This window comes from Pristiophorus japonicus, chromosome 3 (genome assembly GCF_044704955.1).
Source record: "Pristiophorus japonicus isolate sPriJap1 chromosome 3, sPriJap1.hap1, whole genome shotgun sequence".
NCBI classification, from domain to species: Eukaryota; Metazoa; Chordata; class Chondrichthyes; family Pristiophoridae; genus Pristiophorus; species Pristiophorus japonicus.
The window spans coordinates 322,155,066-322,171,391 of NC_091979.1; the positions used below are offsets into that span (position 1 = coordinate 322,155,066).

The window sequence follows — 16,326 nt, forward strand, 5'->3', positions numbered from 1 at the left end:
ATGGGAAGCGTTTTGTGCATTTTTTTTTTAAAGACAGACTTTAAAAGAAAATCATCATAAGCAGTCCCTCGAAATCGAGGAAGATTTGCTTCCACTCTAAAAGTGAGTTCTCAGGTGACTGAACAGTCCAATGCAGGAATTACAGTCTCTGTCACAGGTGGGGCAGACAGTGGCTGAAGGAAAGGGTGGGTGGGGAGGCTGGTTTGTCGCATGCTCCTTCCGCTGCCTGCGCTTGTTTTCGGCGACGAGACTCGAGGTGCTCAGCGCCCTCCCGGATGCTCTTCCTCCACTTAGGGCGGTCTTTGGCCAGGGACTCCCAGGTGTCAGTGGGGATGTTGCACTTTATTCCGATAGAAAATTGATTAACCCACTTCTGACATTCATTTGCTATTACCTACATGGGTCACAGGTGAAAGATTTATATCATTATATAATTACTTTCAATGGAATACAAAAGCACCAATTTATATTTTAATTATTTAAATATGAAATTCATTTTGCCAGAGCCACAAAAACATTCTAAAATATGACCATTAGCAAGAATAAAACAAAAAATATGTCCTTCACTTAACTTATGGGCTTCAACCATTCCTACATTGTGAAGTATATAAAATTAGGACTTTTTTTGCAGCTTTATTTGCAGCAAATTGATGTCTGCATCAGAACTTAGAGTCCAGCTGTTCAAACATAATTATGTGAATCATTTTAAGGCATCGCATATTAGTTCGTATGGATTGCTGGATACAGTGTTAGGTACCAAACTACTAATCTTGTCACAGTGGGGACCAACATCATGCACAACTCCAACAGCGAGAAATTCAGTCTAAAAAAGCACCAGTGTAAACATACCTTTGGATTGATGTGAGAATATAAATACAGCAGGAGCAAACCAGGTCTGATGACTGAGCAGAAACAAGAGGTTTCCAGGCTAATGATCTTTTTTTCACAATCAGACTGAATATAATGATTTATCTTTACAACTCAGGACTAAAAAAAAAAGTCACTGATGTGGCCTCAGGCTACCAGCACTACACTGTATCATCACTAGTTAGGAACGAAAGCCAAATCAAAGTCTAAAGGAGGTGGCATGTATTAGGCCATTTCAATTTAATTCTCAAATACCAAACTTTATCCAATTTGGACCATTGTGAAAGAGGGTAGGGGAAAGAAGCACCGACATTCAGTATGCAAGCTCCATAACGGGATGAAGTCATAGTTTCAAAATATGGCACAAACATTGAGGATTGAAGTTTTGAAATAGACCCTTTAAGGAATGATTGATAAAGGCCCAGAATTTGTGGTCGGAGGCTTCCCGGGGGCAGATGCCTCTGACTGCAAACATTTCTACGAAAGTACCTGGCGGTCCCAGAGGTTCGGAGACTTGCGATCCTGGGCCTCTACATGAAGGCCTTTGTAGAGGCGCACGGATCCCAGGAGTGTAAGGGCTTCGTACGCGTCACTGGGACCATGTGGGCCGGCCCCACCTATCAGAGTAGGGGGATCCCTATTCAAACTTGTGAGTTCCGTATACAGTATATGGAATCATCATAAGTATGAATGGGAATACCTCCAAAAACACAAACACGGAAAATAAAAAAACATCACGTCAAAATAATCAAAATGGAATTAAATTAATTATTTAACGCAAAAATTTAATTTTTGCACAAATAAATTTACATATTTTAAAGTCTAAAAATAAACTTGCCTTATTTAATAGGAGTTTAAATGTTTAAATTATTTTAAAAAATGTATTATTCTGTACTTTTAAAATCTTACACTGATAAAGCAGTTGTAAGTATTTGAAGTACATTCGCTGGACAGGAGTAAGGCCCAACTCTCCGTCACCGCAGAGACCCTTTAGTTTCGGATATGTGCAATCTGTCAAGAGAATTGCTGACAAGTTCTGGGTTAGTTACAAGCACCTCATATGGCTAAACCTGGAACTCGCGGAGACCCTGTACGTGCCCAAGGGGAGTGTGAATTCAGGCCCAATGTATTCAGTGTTTTCCAGATCAAGAGCTCCAGGACTATTCCATTATGCGGCCCAAAGGAATGCTGCAAAATGTTAACTCAGTGTTACTGATAATGTATTTACCCCATTATACTTCCAGTGAGTGGTTTTGTGGACCACAGTTTCCAGACATGCTTCTGTTATCTGAGCAAGAGAGAATGACATGATTACACAGAACAGAGATCCCCAGAGACGTTAATCACCTACTAGCTATGCAGTTCTCTTTACTAGGCTTGAACTAAATCCAGAGACTGCCTTTATTAAGACAACAAGAGACGTTGTGCCGATATTTGATATTATGTCTTTTTTAATTAATCCTGATGCAATTTAATTCAAAACTTGCCTGTGGAGTTCTAGAAAATTTAAACTTACTGTAGGTTTATGCTGGTCTTAAAATATTTTCTAAAGCAATTTCTAATGTCATACTTTCAAATGTCTAAATGCCAGAGACTACACAAAGGGAACAATGCACATTCTGTGTATATGCTGTAAAGAAAGCGTTAATCAGTTGACTGATGTTAATCGGTCCTGAAGTCTACTAATGTTATCCTACTTTGATTTCTCTTTATATTGTAGTAATGCTAATCTTTAGCCTTTGCCTGTTCAGCAGGGAACTTAGTCAATTTAGAGTGCCACTGGACTGTTGGGCCAGGACTGACCATGCAGCAATGGTCAGTTTAAAGATGAAGTAATAAGAAATGTAATTAAAGATATGCTGATTCAAAACATTTTTTTAGAGAACTTAAATTATTTGATAACAGTGTGGGAAAACAGTTAGTTCTGCAAAGAAGACCATCTAGGCAGACATCATCATTTTTGATTGATACACATGAGAAACAAAGACAGACTTATAATTAAAGGTTTCACTTGGTAGAATAGCAATTATATTGAAAACTGAAGCTATTGATATGATAAGTAAGGGAGTTATATGCATTAGCTGAATGGAAAAAGACTTTAAGGAAAACCAATGTTATTAATATGGGAAAAGTCAATTAAATTCTCCCTGTATGGAGTTGTATTTGAAATTACATGTAATTATGTAATGCAGATTGTCGTGTAGAGGAATGCATAAAAACTGGCAGTATACAAGTATAAGGCCTAACATATTGAGTTCAGAACTGTAACATGTTTGAATACCTAACCAACCATCATCAGATGTGGATGTAAGTGCTACCTTTCTCGTGTATGTTTAAGTACTATTGCATGTACTGCATGCTTAATAAACCTATGACACCTGACCTCAATATTTAAGTGCCTTCTTGAAAACCTTACGCTAACAATACTATGAATGTAAGAGTACATGGTAAAACATTGCAATCATTTGTGTGAGCTGTACTGACTGAAACAAAGCTCAGTGTGTCAAAGGTTTCTTGCAAGAAAATTATTGATGACTTGCTCAACAGGTCAATGAGTTTATATTTTGCATTATAAAGTAGTCAAAGAAAAGGAATTCAAATATTGATATACTGAGTATCATACTTTTCACATAGCTATCCAAGTCCAATGATCCTGGTGACCCAAGTAAATGCCAAATGCAAAACTTAAATGGCAACAAACTTTTGCTTATACAAGTGAGATAAAATCCAAACAGAAGTTGAGGTTAATAGGATGCAGCCAGTCTAATGGTAGACTGATTGAAATACAATATAGCCGCTCCTCCTGTGCAATAGCCATACAACAGTGCCGGGTCAATCAGCTTCAAGCAATAGGTGGAGACAAACACACAGGCAAAATACAGAGGGGGTTATTTTGGTGATGGGGCAAACACTGGCACTAAATGGGTAGTGCCAATAAGACACGCCTCTTTGGCACTCAAGCGCTGATTAGAAGCAATTTTTGTGGAGCAGTATATATAGTCTCCACGCACCCATTCGCATTCGAATGAAGGCATGGAGTGTGCTGGCTGGCACACACTGAACATTTCAGGATGCATCAGGGCCCACAGGTTCTCAGACACGGCACTGGAGGTCCTGGTGGAGGAGGTCCAGAGAAAGATGGATGTCTGTACCGGTGGGGTGAACGGGCGGGGAAACACCCCACTTTGCCCTCCTGTGTCTCTCTCTCTCTCTCTCTTGCAGTAGCTGGTGCTGCTCTGCCTGGTTTCATCTCCTCCTCCCATTTCTCCTCCAGACCAAGTTGCCCCTGACCAAACATTCCCTTTCTCCTGTTGGCTCCTAGAAGGTAGAGTAGCACAGCACTCAATCTCTTTTCGTGAAATCATCAGAAAATTTCCAGATTGATATTATGTTGGTGAAGTCTTGGCACGGTGTCCCAGAAAGTCTCCCGATGTGTCTCAAAAGTCCTCTTCAAACCTCCAGCAGCAAGTGAACAGTGAAAGCTGAACATAGCTTGAAGTAGCGCTCAGAAATCCTCAGCAATGACTTGTTTACTCCTGTTCAGCTGGTCGCTGTTACCAAAATGCCCAGCAGCCTGTTTAATGAGTGCTAGCAGGGAAGTTAATTGTCAATCCAACCCTTAACGTTCCTCGAGGCAGCCATTCCTCGCGCTCGCTTCAGCGCAAAGGACGGGCTAAACAGGCATTGTAGCTCAAGACCCCACCTTGGCTACCTCAGGAGGTTCTTCAGCTCCTAAATTATCCAGACAAAATCACCCCAAAGGTGGATTTATTAACACAAGATGCATCAAAGGCATCCCTAAATGATATGAACCCTTGCATCACACTGCGCTATTCTACGCTCCTAATGCTACCCTATCCAGCCCAAGAACCTTTACACAATACAAGGTGTATCTGCAATTTATAGAATTGCATTTAGTCAAACCAGTGCCCCTAAACAAAATTGCTGGAAAAAAAAACAGGCCTCTTGAAGTTTCTGGGGCTAAGAACATAACATAAGAACATAAGAATTAGGAACAGGAGTAGGCCATCTAGCCCCTCAAGCCTGCTCCGCCATTCAACAAGATCATGGCTGATCTGGCCGTGGACTCAGCTCCACTTACCCGCCCGCTCCCCATAACCCTTAATTCCCTTATTGCTTAAAAATCTATCTATCTGTGATTTGAATACATTCAATGAGCCAGCCTCAACTGCTTCCTTGGGCAGAGAATTCCACAGATTCACAACCCTCTGGGAGAAGAAATTCCTTCTCAACTCGGTTTTAAATTGGCTCCCCCGTATTTTGAGGCTGTGCCCCCTAGTTCTAGTCTCCCCGACCAGTGGAAACAACCTCTCTGCCTCTATCTTGTCTATCCCTTTCATCATTTTAAATGTTTCTATAAGATCACCCCTCATCCTTCTGAACTCCAACGAGTAAAGACCCAGTCTACTCAATCTATCATCATAAGGTAACCCTCTCATCTCCGGAATCAGCCTAGTGAATCGTCTCCGTACCCCCTCCAAAGCTAGTATATCCTTCCTTAAGAAAGGTGACTAAAACTGCATGCAGTACTCCAGGTGCGGCCTCATCAATACCCTATACAGTTGCAGAAGGACCTCCCTGCTTTTGTACTCCATCCCTCTCGCAATGAAGGCCAACATTCCATTCACCTTCCTGATTACCTGCTGCACCTGCAAACTAACTTTTTAGGATTCATGCACAAGGACCCCCAGGTCCCTCTGCACTGCAGCATGTTGTAATTTCTCCCCATTCAAATAATATTCCCTTTTACTGTTTCCCCCCCCCCCCCCAAAGGTGGATGACCTCACACTTTCCGACATTGTATTCCATCTGCCAAACCTTAGCCCATTCGCTTAACCTATCTAAATCTCTTTGCAGCCTGTGTCCTCTACACAACCCGCTTTCCTACTAATTTTTGTGTCATCTGCAAATTTTGTTACACTACACTGTCCCCTCTTCCAAGTCATCTATGTATATTGTAAACAGTTGTGGTCCCAGCACCGATCCCTGTGGCACACCACTAACCACCGATTTCCAACCCGAAAAGGACCCATTTATCACGACTCTCTGCTTTGTTAGCCAGCCAATTCTCTATCCATGCTAATACATTTCCTCTGACTCCGCGTACCTTTATCTTCTGCAGTAACCTTTTGTGTGGCACGTTATCGAATGCCTTTTGGAAATCTAAATACACCACATCCATCGGTACACCTCTATCCACCATGCTCGTTATATCCTCAAAGAATTCCAGTAAATTAGTTAAACATGATTTCCCCTTCATGAATCCATGCTGCGTCTGCTTGATTGCACTATTCCTATCCAGATGTCCCGCTATTTCTTCCTTAATGACAGTTTCAAGCATTTTCCCCACTACAGATGTTAAACTAACCAGCCTATAGTACCTGCCTTTTGTCGGCCCCTTTTTTTTTTAAAAACAGAGGCGTTACATTAGCTGCTTTCCAATCCGCTGGTACCTCCCCAGAGTCCAGAGAATTGTGGTAGATTATAACGAATGCATCTGCTATAACTTCCGCCATCTCTTTTAATACCCTGGCAAGCATGATCTTGCGCCAGCAAAAAGAAAATGCTGCTCCCTGTTGGCTCGCGCTCCGCCACTCCCACCTCCCCCACCATTGTTCCTGCCCCTCTCCTTTAAGTCGGAACTTCAGCTCAGTGGATGGGCGACTGGATTTGCCACCTCGGCGAGCTTCCCATCAGCGCTGGAAAAGCACCGGCAGCTCACCTGTCAAATTGAAATTGTCATGTATGTAACCACAATGTAACACCACTGTATTACTGTATACACTCAGCCTAGATGCACACCTTGACCACAAGGGGTGAACTTGTGGGAGACACTCCTTACCTGGTCACACAGGTATAAAAAGGGAGGTCCCACGCAGGGTCAAGGTCTTTGGGGTCCTGTGAATAAAGAGTTAAAGTCACAGAGTGACCTTGTCCCCAGAATGTGCCCCGTGTGGTTTCATACTGTAGAGGAAGGACTTAACAGAAATGAAGCTCGATCAGTAAAATGCTATTAGCTCCCGCTGGTAACTCAGGTGGGCATTGCAGATTGTGCCGCCTGGCCGCTGGACGTACGCATCAAAATGGCCCTGTAGTATTTTCATATGGAGCCTATTTTGGAAAAAAAAAACATTGAATGCTTAATTCACTATTAATAATACATGTAGTTTTACATAAATGCAATGACTATAAATACACCACTGATGTTTCAAGAAATACAAAACTTTATTTTTTTGTTTAAAAACAGCGCTGGTGGCTTTGTTAATTATCAAGTTTGGGAACTTCCAATTTGGAGAACCTCATCTTTAAAAAAGGTCACTGATACATTGCAATGGAGAGGCAATGAGGAGAATTACACAGGCTGACAACATCAGAGTCCTTGTCAGTTGTAGGAAAGGAAGCCGTGACATTATCTGTTTTTTGACAATATGCTTCCAGGGCCAGAGGACAGAAGTTGGGAAGTAAGATTAAATTACAATTAGCACCTTCTCAGAGTAAAATGCATGAATCACAGGCTAAAAAAAGTCTTAAACCCATTTTAAAAGGAGCCTGAAAATAAGTGCGCATGAAAGAGACTTAATGGTCTGGATTTAGTGGTGAGCAGCAAATGAACGGCCCTCAATGAGTAACTACCCCAATCCATGCATTCCATTGGTTTCAATGGCCACTGTCTGGGCGAGGTACTGGTAACTGGGCCAGGAATTTCCTGATTTCTGCCTTTAACTGTAGTTAAGCTCATAATAAAGTAATGTAACTGAGTACTGTAGACATGAGTGTGACCTTAGCTCCTTTATTCAAACTCCAGTGTGTTGGTACAGCGTGGGAGGCCAGGTTATATACAGTGCTCCCAAGGGATGCTGGGATCCCTTGGGACTCCAACAGGTAAGCCCTCTGGTGGCGATATGATACAGGTTACCTAGGGTTGCATACATAACAAACTGCATATGTATTGTCGCCGGAAGTTGCTGTCTGATTTTCTCTTTAATACCAGTGAGTGCTGAGAGAGCCTCACCATTTTTTTTTTTTTTTTTAAACTACAAAATCTGGCCCATCATTGGAGAGGAAAGAAAAAGGTTAATCAGACTCTCCAGAAGTCTACTAATGTTGTCATACTTCCATTGAATCATTTGGAAAGCATCGTGGGGAAAGAAAAACATCTGGGTATTGATCAGCCTTTTTAAATTGAGGTTTCTCTGGAAAGCAGGAGATAGATTAGCACAGAATGGTAGAGAGTCAAATACTGACTTATAATTAAACATTTCACTTGGTGAAATATATGCAACAACAGTGAAACTATCAAAGTAAGGGCATTGTACCAGTCTATGGAAAAAAAGAGCTCGTTAAGTAATGAAAACTAAAGTTATTAAGGATAAGTCAAATCAATTCTCCTCATATAAAAGTTAAAATATAACTCCATATTATTATGTAATTGTGTGGATTGTCAAATGGAGGGAATAAGAAAAATGAATAAAGATTGTGTGTTTCTAATAAATCTGTAATACCTGATATTCAATAGTTAATGACATTATTGATTTGAGGAGTAAATGATAACTACCCATCCTCCAACAATACAGATAATAAAATGCTTAATGAAACTTTATGGCACCAGTACTATTAAGATGGCGATAATGTAATCTGTAGAATGTAACTGTTGGGAGTGCAATATTACCCAAACATTTCCAGGGTATCACTCAGTTACAAAACTTTCCATTCCCCAACTGGATGCTGGAACAGACATTTATTGTTTGTTCCCCTCTGAAGAGAGGAGGCTACTGTTCCATATGTTGTCCACCTACTGGTAAGCAGCACTGTTCATGGAATCGTCAAGTTTACTCCACAAAAATAACTTAATCTGCCCAAGATTACTTGGAGGGTGGGGTGGGGGAGGATAATTGAGAATAGTTACTTTGATATGAAATGTGGTTGTTAACATACTAGATCTGCGAAAATTGTACAGTATTTTGAAGTTACTCAACTGCCATGGAGATTTATAAGCCAGTAAGTTGATCATGTGGTAGTAATACATTCTTTCAATGAAAGTACAACTATTAACATAATTTAAATCCATATTGTCTTTAAAACATGTATTTGGATTTTCTGAAATAGCTCGGGAATTATCATCAAGCTGGTTGATGAACAATCTTTCACATTTTTAATTTGCTTGAAGATGTAGTGGCACCATTTTGGTAGCCGTGGTGGACCATGTTTGAGATTTGATCCAATGCAGTATCCAATGTTTAAAAAAAACAGCCAAGTTACTTTAGCAACAACCCAGGTTTCCGAGTTGACGAAACTGGCTACCTGGTCAAAACCTAAACCACAAATAACACTATGGTACAGAGCTGAACTAAACTTATTTTATATATTCTAGGAGTCATCGAAAACAAACTGTTGAGAAGGAACAGCCCATAAAGCGAGGGCGAGATGTAAAACACTCAAATGCATGAAATTGTTTTGTACAAGCAACATGTTTGAGCAGTTTTGCAATGAGGTTGCTGATACAAGAATACATAGTTATCAGAATCAAAGTGCTACATTGCTCAAGTGTAAAACCAGCAGTTACATATTTATCTGGAGTACAAACAGAATATGCGAAACAAATACTAATTTATTTGCTGCTTAGACATTTCTGCTTTAAGGATTTGACAGGTGTGCTGTTGATCTATTTTGTAACTCCAGCCACACCTCCAATCTGACAGGTTTGAATTATTTTGAGAACTGATATAGCGGTCAATTATTCACCATTGGATTGGAGCACAGGCATATTCAAGTAATGGAAAAAAAAAATACAAGGACTGATTTTGAAAACAAGAATAAGCAAACTTCCAACAGGTGCGGCTATACCACATGCACTGATCTGAGACAGGTACACACCACTTAGATAGATCATTTGCATTATCTCTGCACACAGGTGAATTTGTTGTGCTCTGAAAGAAGCAGTGGCTTCCTGGATATGTAAATATTGCTGTCAGGTCAATATTCTGCTGCATACCGCACCCTTACTGAAATGTGATGTGCACTGAACTGAGGAATGTAGCTCTCCCTGTATATGTACTATAGGTTTCAGACCAGTAACGGCAGAGTGCTAGTCAAACCAGCAAGACCCTAATTATATCGCCTAGCTCTGAATCGGTTTTCTGCCAGGGAAAGGCTCTCCAAATGCATTCGCAGAACTCCACTTCTGGCTAGTAAATCATTATTTGTTTGTAATATTTTTGAGGGTGCAGGTGGAAGCATTCTTCCCAGAATATTAAAAATACAAAAAACTTGATACTTTAGTTTATAAAAGGCATAGAAGCTTTAACCGACTGCTTGTGAATGTTTAAACCTGGCTGGACACTGCACTGGAGACATACTCCGTCCAACACCTGACCCAAATGGAGAGACAGCTTTCTGTATTGCAAGAGAACATACAAGGCAACATATTTAAAAGAGGTGCTCATCTTGCTTAGAAGACAGAAAATTATATGTAGCCAATATCAGTGTAGACCTACAGTAGCAGGTGTATTTGCAAATGTTGGGAACATTTAGAATTCTAGGAATCCTGTACAATATTGTCAATTTTTACAAATAATAGGTGGCAGTATAAGTACTGCAACAACAGCTGTTAAAATGGGCAAATTTGTTGTGGGCATAGAATGTTTACTTTGCTGAGCAATCTAGTCTATCTTTATCTAATCCAAGTGATCACAGAGTTGGTGTAATTAGTTGTTACATCCCACAGGATATATTCACAGGAATTGATTCATTATATAAGCATTTCAATCAGCTGCTGTGGGCAGTTGTCTCACTGGTCATATATTTTCATTGCATGGCATCTTGGATTTTGACAATGGCTAGCGTGTTATCAGTATGTTTGCATTTTAGCCCAAACAAACTGCTAGGACAAAGAAGTTGTACAATATAAAGCCTTTATTTTCCTTTATACAACATTTTCTGCAGGAGGAACTTTTTACTCAAAGTATTTCTCTCTTTAATAGATTGGAATTAGCCTCAGGAGAATTTATCAACTTAAAAAAAAAAAAAATTCTTATTACCATGGACACCATCAAGTAGTTTTGAAGTTGTCCCTCCCGCCGATTGTAATGTCACTGGAGCAGCCCATCAACAAGGGAGAGCCGACTTGGGGAAGGCAGGAAGAAAATGGGCACTTTTAAAAAAAAAAAGTTAGATTTCTCTTAATATTTTCTTCTATTAAATGGCAAAGTACTTTGAATAAAAGGTACTCCCCTTAAAGAATCCTACTTTACACCAACAAATTTTCAGTAGAAAAATATTTGTGATTATAGAGTCTGTGTTAACCACGCAACATCCTTTCACATTTCACTTCAATAATAGTCTTTAAATCTACAGCATACAATGGAAACTGAGTTCACATTCACATTTCAAACTATACCACAATCACATTACATGAACTGACATCAGAATTTAATCCAGAAAAAAATTGCAAAGAGCCAACAGGACAAAAGTGACAACGAGGTGCTCTTTGTCGTACTCAGGTATAATAAAAGCAAAAGTATTTGTGATATTTGTTTATTGATCAGCACTCTGCAGGAAGGGACTATGGTCTTAGAGAGGGAAATACAACCACTTTCAGTGAGAGCGAAGTGTAAAAGGCTACTACTGAACTTGTAGGGGATTTAATGTAGGCCAATGCAATGGAAGGACTAATACTGGATTCAGAGGGATAACTAAAGTTTGAGGAGGGTATTAATATGACCAAATATGGTGTCACCAACAAGTTGGACACAAGGAATATTGGATAGGTCAAGATGGAAAGCAGCAAGATAGGTAACAACATCAGATGTTAATCAGGAAGTTATTTTAACAAACAAGTACCAGGCTCTGCAAGATAGGTTCAAAAATCAGAAGAGGTAGTCAAGGTTGTCAACAAAGATAGTTAGGCCAAGGACACAGACTATGAGGATCTATCCCAGGAAATTTGCTGCTCAGAAAAATGAATAGCCAAATGCAATAAAAAAAAAACAAGATGAAGAGTTAATTACTTGGAGCTGGAGAGGTTATAAGGACTACTAAAGAAAGCTGAAAAAACAACTCGTGTCAACGATCCAGTAGAGGTTAATGATATTATAGTCATTCTTGGGATGTGGGTATCTTCGGCAAAACCAGCATTTATTGCCTATTCCTAGTTGCCCTTTTACAATTGTGGCTTGCTCGGCTACGGCACTAGGCCACTTCAGAGGGCTGTTTAGAGTCAACCACATGAAATCTGCTACATTTTTACACCAGCTAGTCAGCCATGTATTTAGATCGTGTTTTCTTGGTAAACTCATCTTTACCAGATGCTTGAGGCATGCCTGAGAGCATTGCTTTTCCTTCCCATCTTTACCTTAAGGCAATACAGTAGTGTAGCGATTATATTATTGAACTAATAATCCTGGCAGTTTGAGATTTTGAATTGGATGTATTGCCTTAAGTTAAAGATAGGAATGAAAAGCTATGTTCTCTGGTATACTTCATGCATTTGGTAAAGTAGATGAGTTTACCAAGAAAACAGAGGATGCAAATACATTGCTGGCAAGCTGGTGTAAAGAATACCAATTTCATAGGGCACTGTCCCTTTTTGGGTCAAAAGGAGTAGTAACTGCACTTAAACAGAGCGGGAACTATAAGACTTGAGCAGCACACAGGTAGCTAGGAAACATTCATGCTGTTGAGGCAGTAGAGAGAACAGCCATGAGACTGATTCGAGTGTCAGAGGACAAATTCATGAAGAATGACTGGTGAAACTTGGGTACTACATTCTTGAAAGGAGGACGCCAAGAGGTAACCTGACATGACTGAATCATCATCATCATAGGCAGTCCCTCGAAGCGAGGATGACTTGCTTCCATGCCAAAAAGGGATGGGGTTCACAGGTGTTTCAATGAAGGACCTAATATTCCAGATCCCGAAATACATCCTGAAGGGTGGAGGATGCCTGTGCGTGGATTTTTTTAACGTGTGGTGGTTGCACACCAGTCACCACACGGGCTTGACAGAGCTAGATCTTGGTCCAGCGGCAAGGATTACCCAAGACTAACTGGAGACCAGCTCTGCTGTACAGATCGAGCACGCACACATATCGCAGTGTGGGCTGGCCCGCTCTGCCCCTGGGCCCTCACCTCTTCTGGGCCCCAGATACACACCTCTCCTGGGCCCCGGTCACTTCCCTCTATGGACTCTTTTCACTCCTTCACCCCTCCTACTGTGCCTGCCTGCACTGCAATCAGCGACCTGGCTTCGTAGCCATTGCCCTCCTGCAACAGCACACACTGCTCCCTGCAGTGGTATACCGCCACACACTGCTCTCTCCAATGGCCCCGGCCTGCTGATGGTCTTGCAGGCTGGGACCGCGCCGATTTCCTGAACAGATTTCATGACTGAATAATAGAGGTATAAATCTGTTTCAGGGTTTACTGGAGAACTTAAAATGCAGACAGCAGCAAAGTTTCAATCTACTGCTTACAATTGCAAAATGATGCTTCTCGCACATTGATAAATAACAGTGCCAACCACAGAGAGCTGGAACATTAAAGAATACTATTAGCAGGATGGTAATCCAATATGTAGAAGTTCTAGACAAATCAAAATATTATTGCAGCCTCCAGAAATGTTCTTTTGTGTAGTTATGTACCCAAATACAAGTTAACTTTCTAACCTTCAATATGAAGGGTCACTTCTTTCAGGAGTATCTCAGTTATTCATGTACATATAATTAGAAAAAACAGTGCCAGTCATGTTTTTAAAACAGCAGTGCAAAGATTATAATGTTGGCTGTTTAATAGCATTGCTACTAAGAGCACAGTGTTATTTAGAAATAGGCCTTCTGATTGTCAGGTTGCTTCACCCCCCTCCCCAATTTTAGATATAAAAATAATGAATAGAGTGAGGTCAGCTAAGAGCAAATAGATCAGAATGTCCATAATAAGAAAAACTTTAGGTTTAACCAGAACATTTCAAGAAAAAAAAAAGTAAATGAGCACTCCCAACTACAAAGTGTAGTGCCAAATGTAGTTGGCATGAGTTGCATCCTCAGGACTACTCCCTATGGAACTTCTTTCAGCCATCTACACGTGATATCGGCAACTAAAGGTGCACTGAGAGTCAATGCTGTCCTTTGGTATGGAACAAAGTCAACTGAACCTCAATTTTGAAATTCACCTTTCAAGTGATCATGAATTGGTTCAAAAGGGAACAAAAACAGTTTAGCCCCAAAAATCAGAAGGTTCAATTATAGCCTGCTTATAAAAACTCAGCCAAAACAAAAAAAGTTACTTTGACCAAATCTCAGCTTCTCGTTGCTGCATCACATTTGATTTGGTTACCTTGCATTTGAGCACCCAGAGGTGCTCGTCAGTCATTCAACAAAAGGCATTTGTGCATTGGGCTTCCAGCTAATGCCTAGCTTAGTTTGCCATGTGCCACGGCTAATCACAGCATATATTATCACCGAGTTAGTGCTTGCGACTTGTCTACCACATTAACATGGACTGGAAGTCAAATAAAAAAGTTAGTCACATCTTCATTCACAGTGCGCTAAGTGCTCTAGTTTATCCTATGCAATTATTTGCACTCTTTAAAAGTTTTGTTCAGTTTAAAAACAACCAAATCAACATGGTCAAAAATATATAGTTAGCTTGGCACTAAATACCACAATTCCAAAATGCAGTATCTTCACCACAGCCTCAAGGATCTAATACCAAGTTTTAATCTAATGATCCATATTAGTAACTGGCGTTATTGTTAAATGTCCGATGGGGTCAGCCACTACTCTATTTGAGAATGATCCTGTAGTATGCAGGAGCAAGAAAAAAAAAAGTTAATAGTTGCACAGAGGAACTTTTTTTTTAAAAAAAAGGTAAAGTTGGTGATTATTCATTCGACAGGGAACTTTTTAACAGATGCACGGCATGGTTTTCATAAGTTTAATATGGAAATTGAGGCAACTCTCCAGCAAACAATACAGAATCACTAACATTTGTCACCAGTATGGCAGAGCGGTCTCGATCTTGCCCCAGCTCTGCCACTCAGGAAACAGACCGCTCGAAGCTCGGGGACTTCCATACTGGTCGCATTCAACCGTCTGCATCTTTTCGGGAGCCTTGGTGGCCAGCTCGTCCTGCAGCCCGTCAGCGTTCCGCCCGACCTGCACAATGCCGTAATTCCGCCCGTCGTTGTTGTCCCAATAGGTCCGGTCCCCGCTCTTGAAGGAGACGCAGAACTCGATCCTCTCCGCGGGCGAGACGCACGGTGGCAGGTCGATGGCGAAAGAGAACGTGTCCGTGTCACAACAGCCATAAATATTGTTCAGAAAGGTGCAATCCACATCCTTAAAACTCTTCCAAGTGTCGAATGTTACCCGGACCTGCACGACTTTGTGGTAACTGAGGTTCCGCACGGCGACGGTGCCCGCGATGGCTTGCTGTTGCAGCGTGCAATTTTCCAGGCAGACGAAATTCTTCTTCAGGCGCTCTCGGAATTGCAGGTAGTCGGCGGGCGGCGCCGAGAAGTCCAGCGCCAGCGACCTTCGCTCGCCGAGCTTCAGCCCGCTGGTCGCGCTGTCCAGGTCGGCCAGCTCGAACTGCAGCTCGGCCAGCGACTCTTCAAACTCCGAGAACAGGTGCACGGCCGTCAGCGAGAAGCCCTTGTCGTCCGCGAACGCCACCCTTTTCTTCCGCTTGCCCGTGGGCTGCGCCCAGCCGTCGCGACACGAGTCGGTCTCGCCCTTCAGGCTGATGCAGGGCCGCAGCGGCTTCAGCCGGCCGGCGATGGTCAGCCCCTTGCAAGGGTCGTAGGGGCCCAGGAAGTTCCGCATGGGTGGAGAATGTGCCAGGCAAAGTCTCATGGCTAAATCAACTGGCATAATAGACACCGCTGGCAAAGGACCGCTATCCAAGAGACGGTAGACCCTGCAACACCAAATGCAACACGGTGAGGATTTTTTTTGCTGATCCCATCTCACAATGCAATCAAGTGCCTCAACATCAGGGAAAGTTAACAGTTGCCAGCTATCGTCTGCCAACTTTTACCGTTAAGGATGCAACGCACCAATCCCATATCACACATTATATATAACATTAAACGCACTGATACTGCCTATTTTGACTACTAGCGACGTTTACCGCTTATTTGCTCATGTTTCCAAAGACTTGTGGAGTGTCAAAACGTTCAGAGTCAGTTTTTTTTTAAAAAACCCCCCAAAAAAGAAATAATCGATTTGTCGGTTTTAAGAGGACTGGGGCAGATTTACTCTCTGCGTGTTTTTTATTTCTCGCAAAATCCCAAAGGCGTTCACAGTGAACGGGCTAGTTTTAGCTTAACGTTGCGCAGAGGTTGTTTAAAAACTTTTTCAAACTTTCAGACAAGCGGTGGTTTGGCGTTGAATGTTCTGACTGCGATCGGTGGCAGCGCACAACTCAAACGGCCTCGCAAACA

General features: G+C 41.5%; 1 protein-coding gene across 3 annotated transcripts in view; it reads right to left on the bottom strand.

Annotated features, from left to right (window-relative positions):
- Positions 1 to 314: 314 nt before the first annotated feature.
- Positions 315 to 16,326, bottom strand: part of ppp1r3cb (protein phosphatase 1, regulatory subunit 3Cb) — a 97,740-nt gene continuing 81,728 nt past the window's right edge. For 2 of the 3 annotated variants that reach the window (XM_070876947.1, XM_070876946.1), the window contains exon 2: positions 10,789 to 15,800. In XM_070876947.1, the coding sequence (XP_070733048.1) occupies positions 14,873 to 15,754 (882 nt within the window). In that variant the 5' untranslated portion in view covers positions 15,755 to 15,800 and the 3' untranslated portion in view covers positions 10,789 to 14,872. Of the gene's footprint in view, positions 395 to 10,788; positions 15,801 to 16,326 lie in introns of those variants that run through there. The other variant, XM_070876945.1, reaches the window with a different exon arrangement.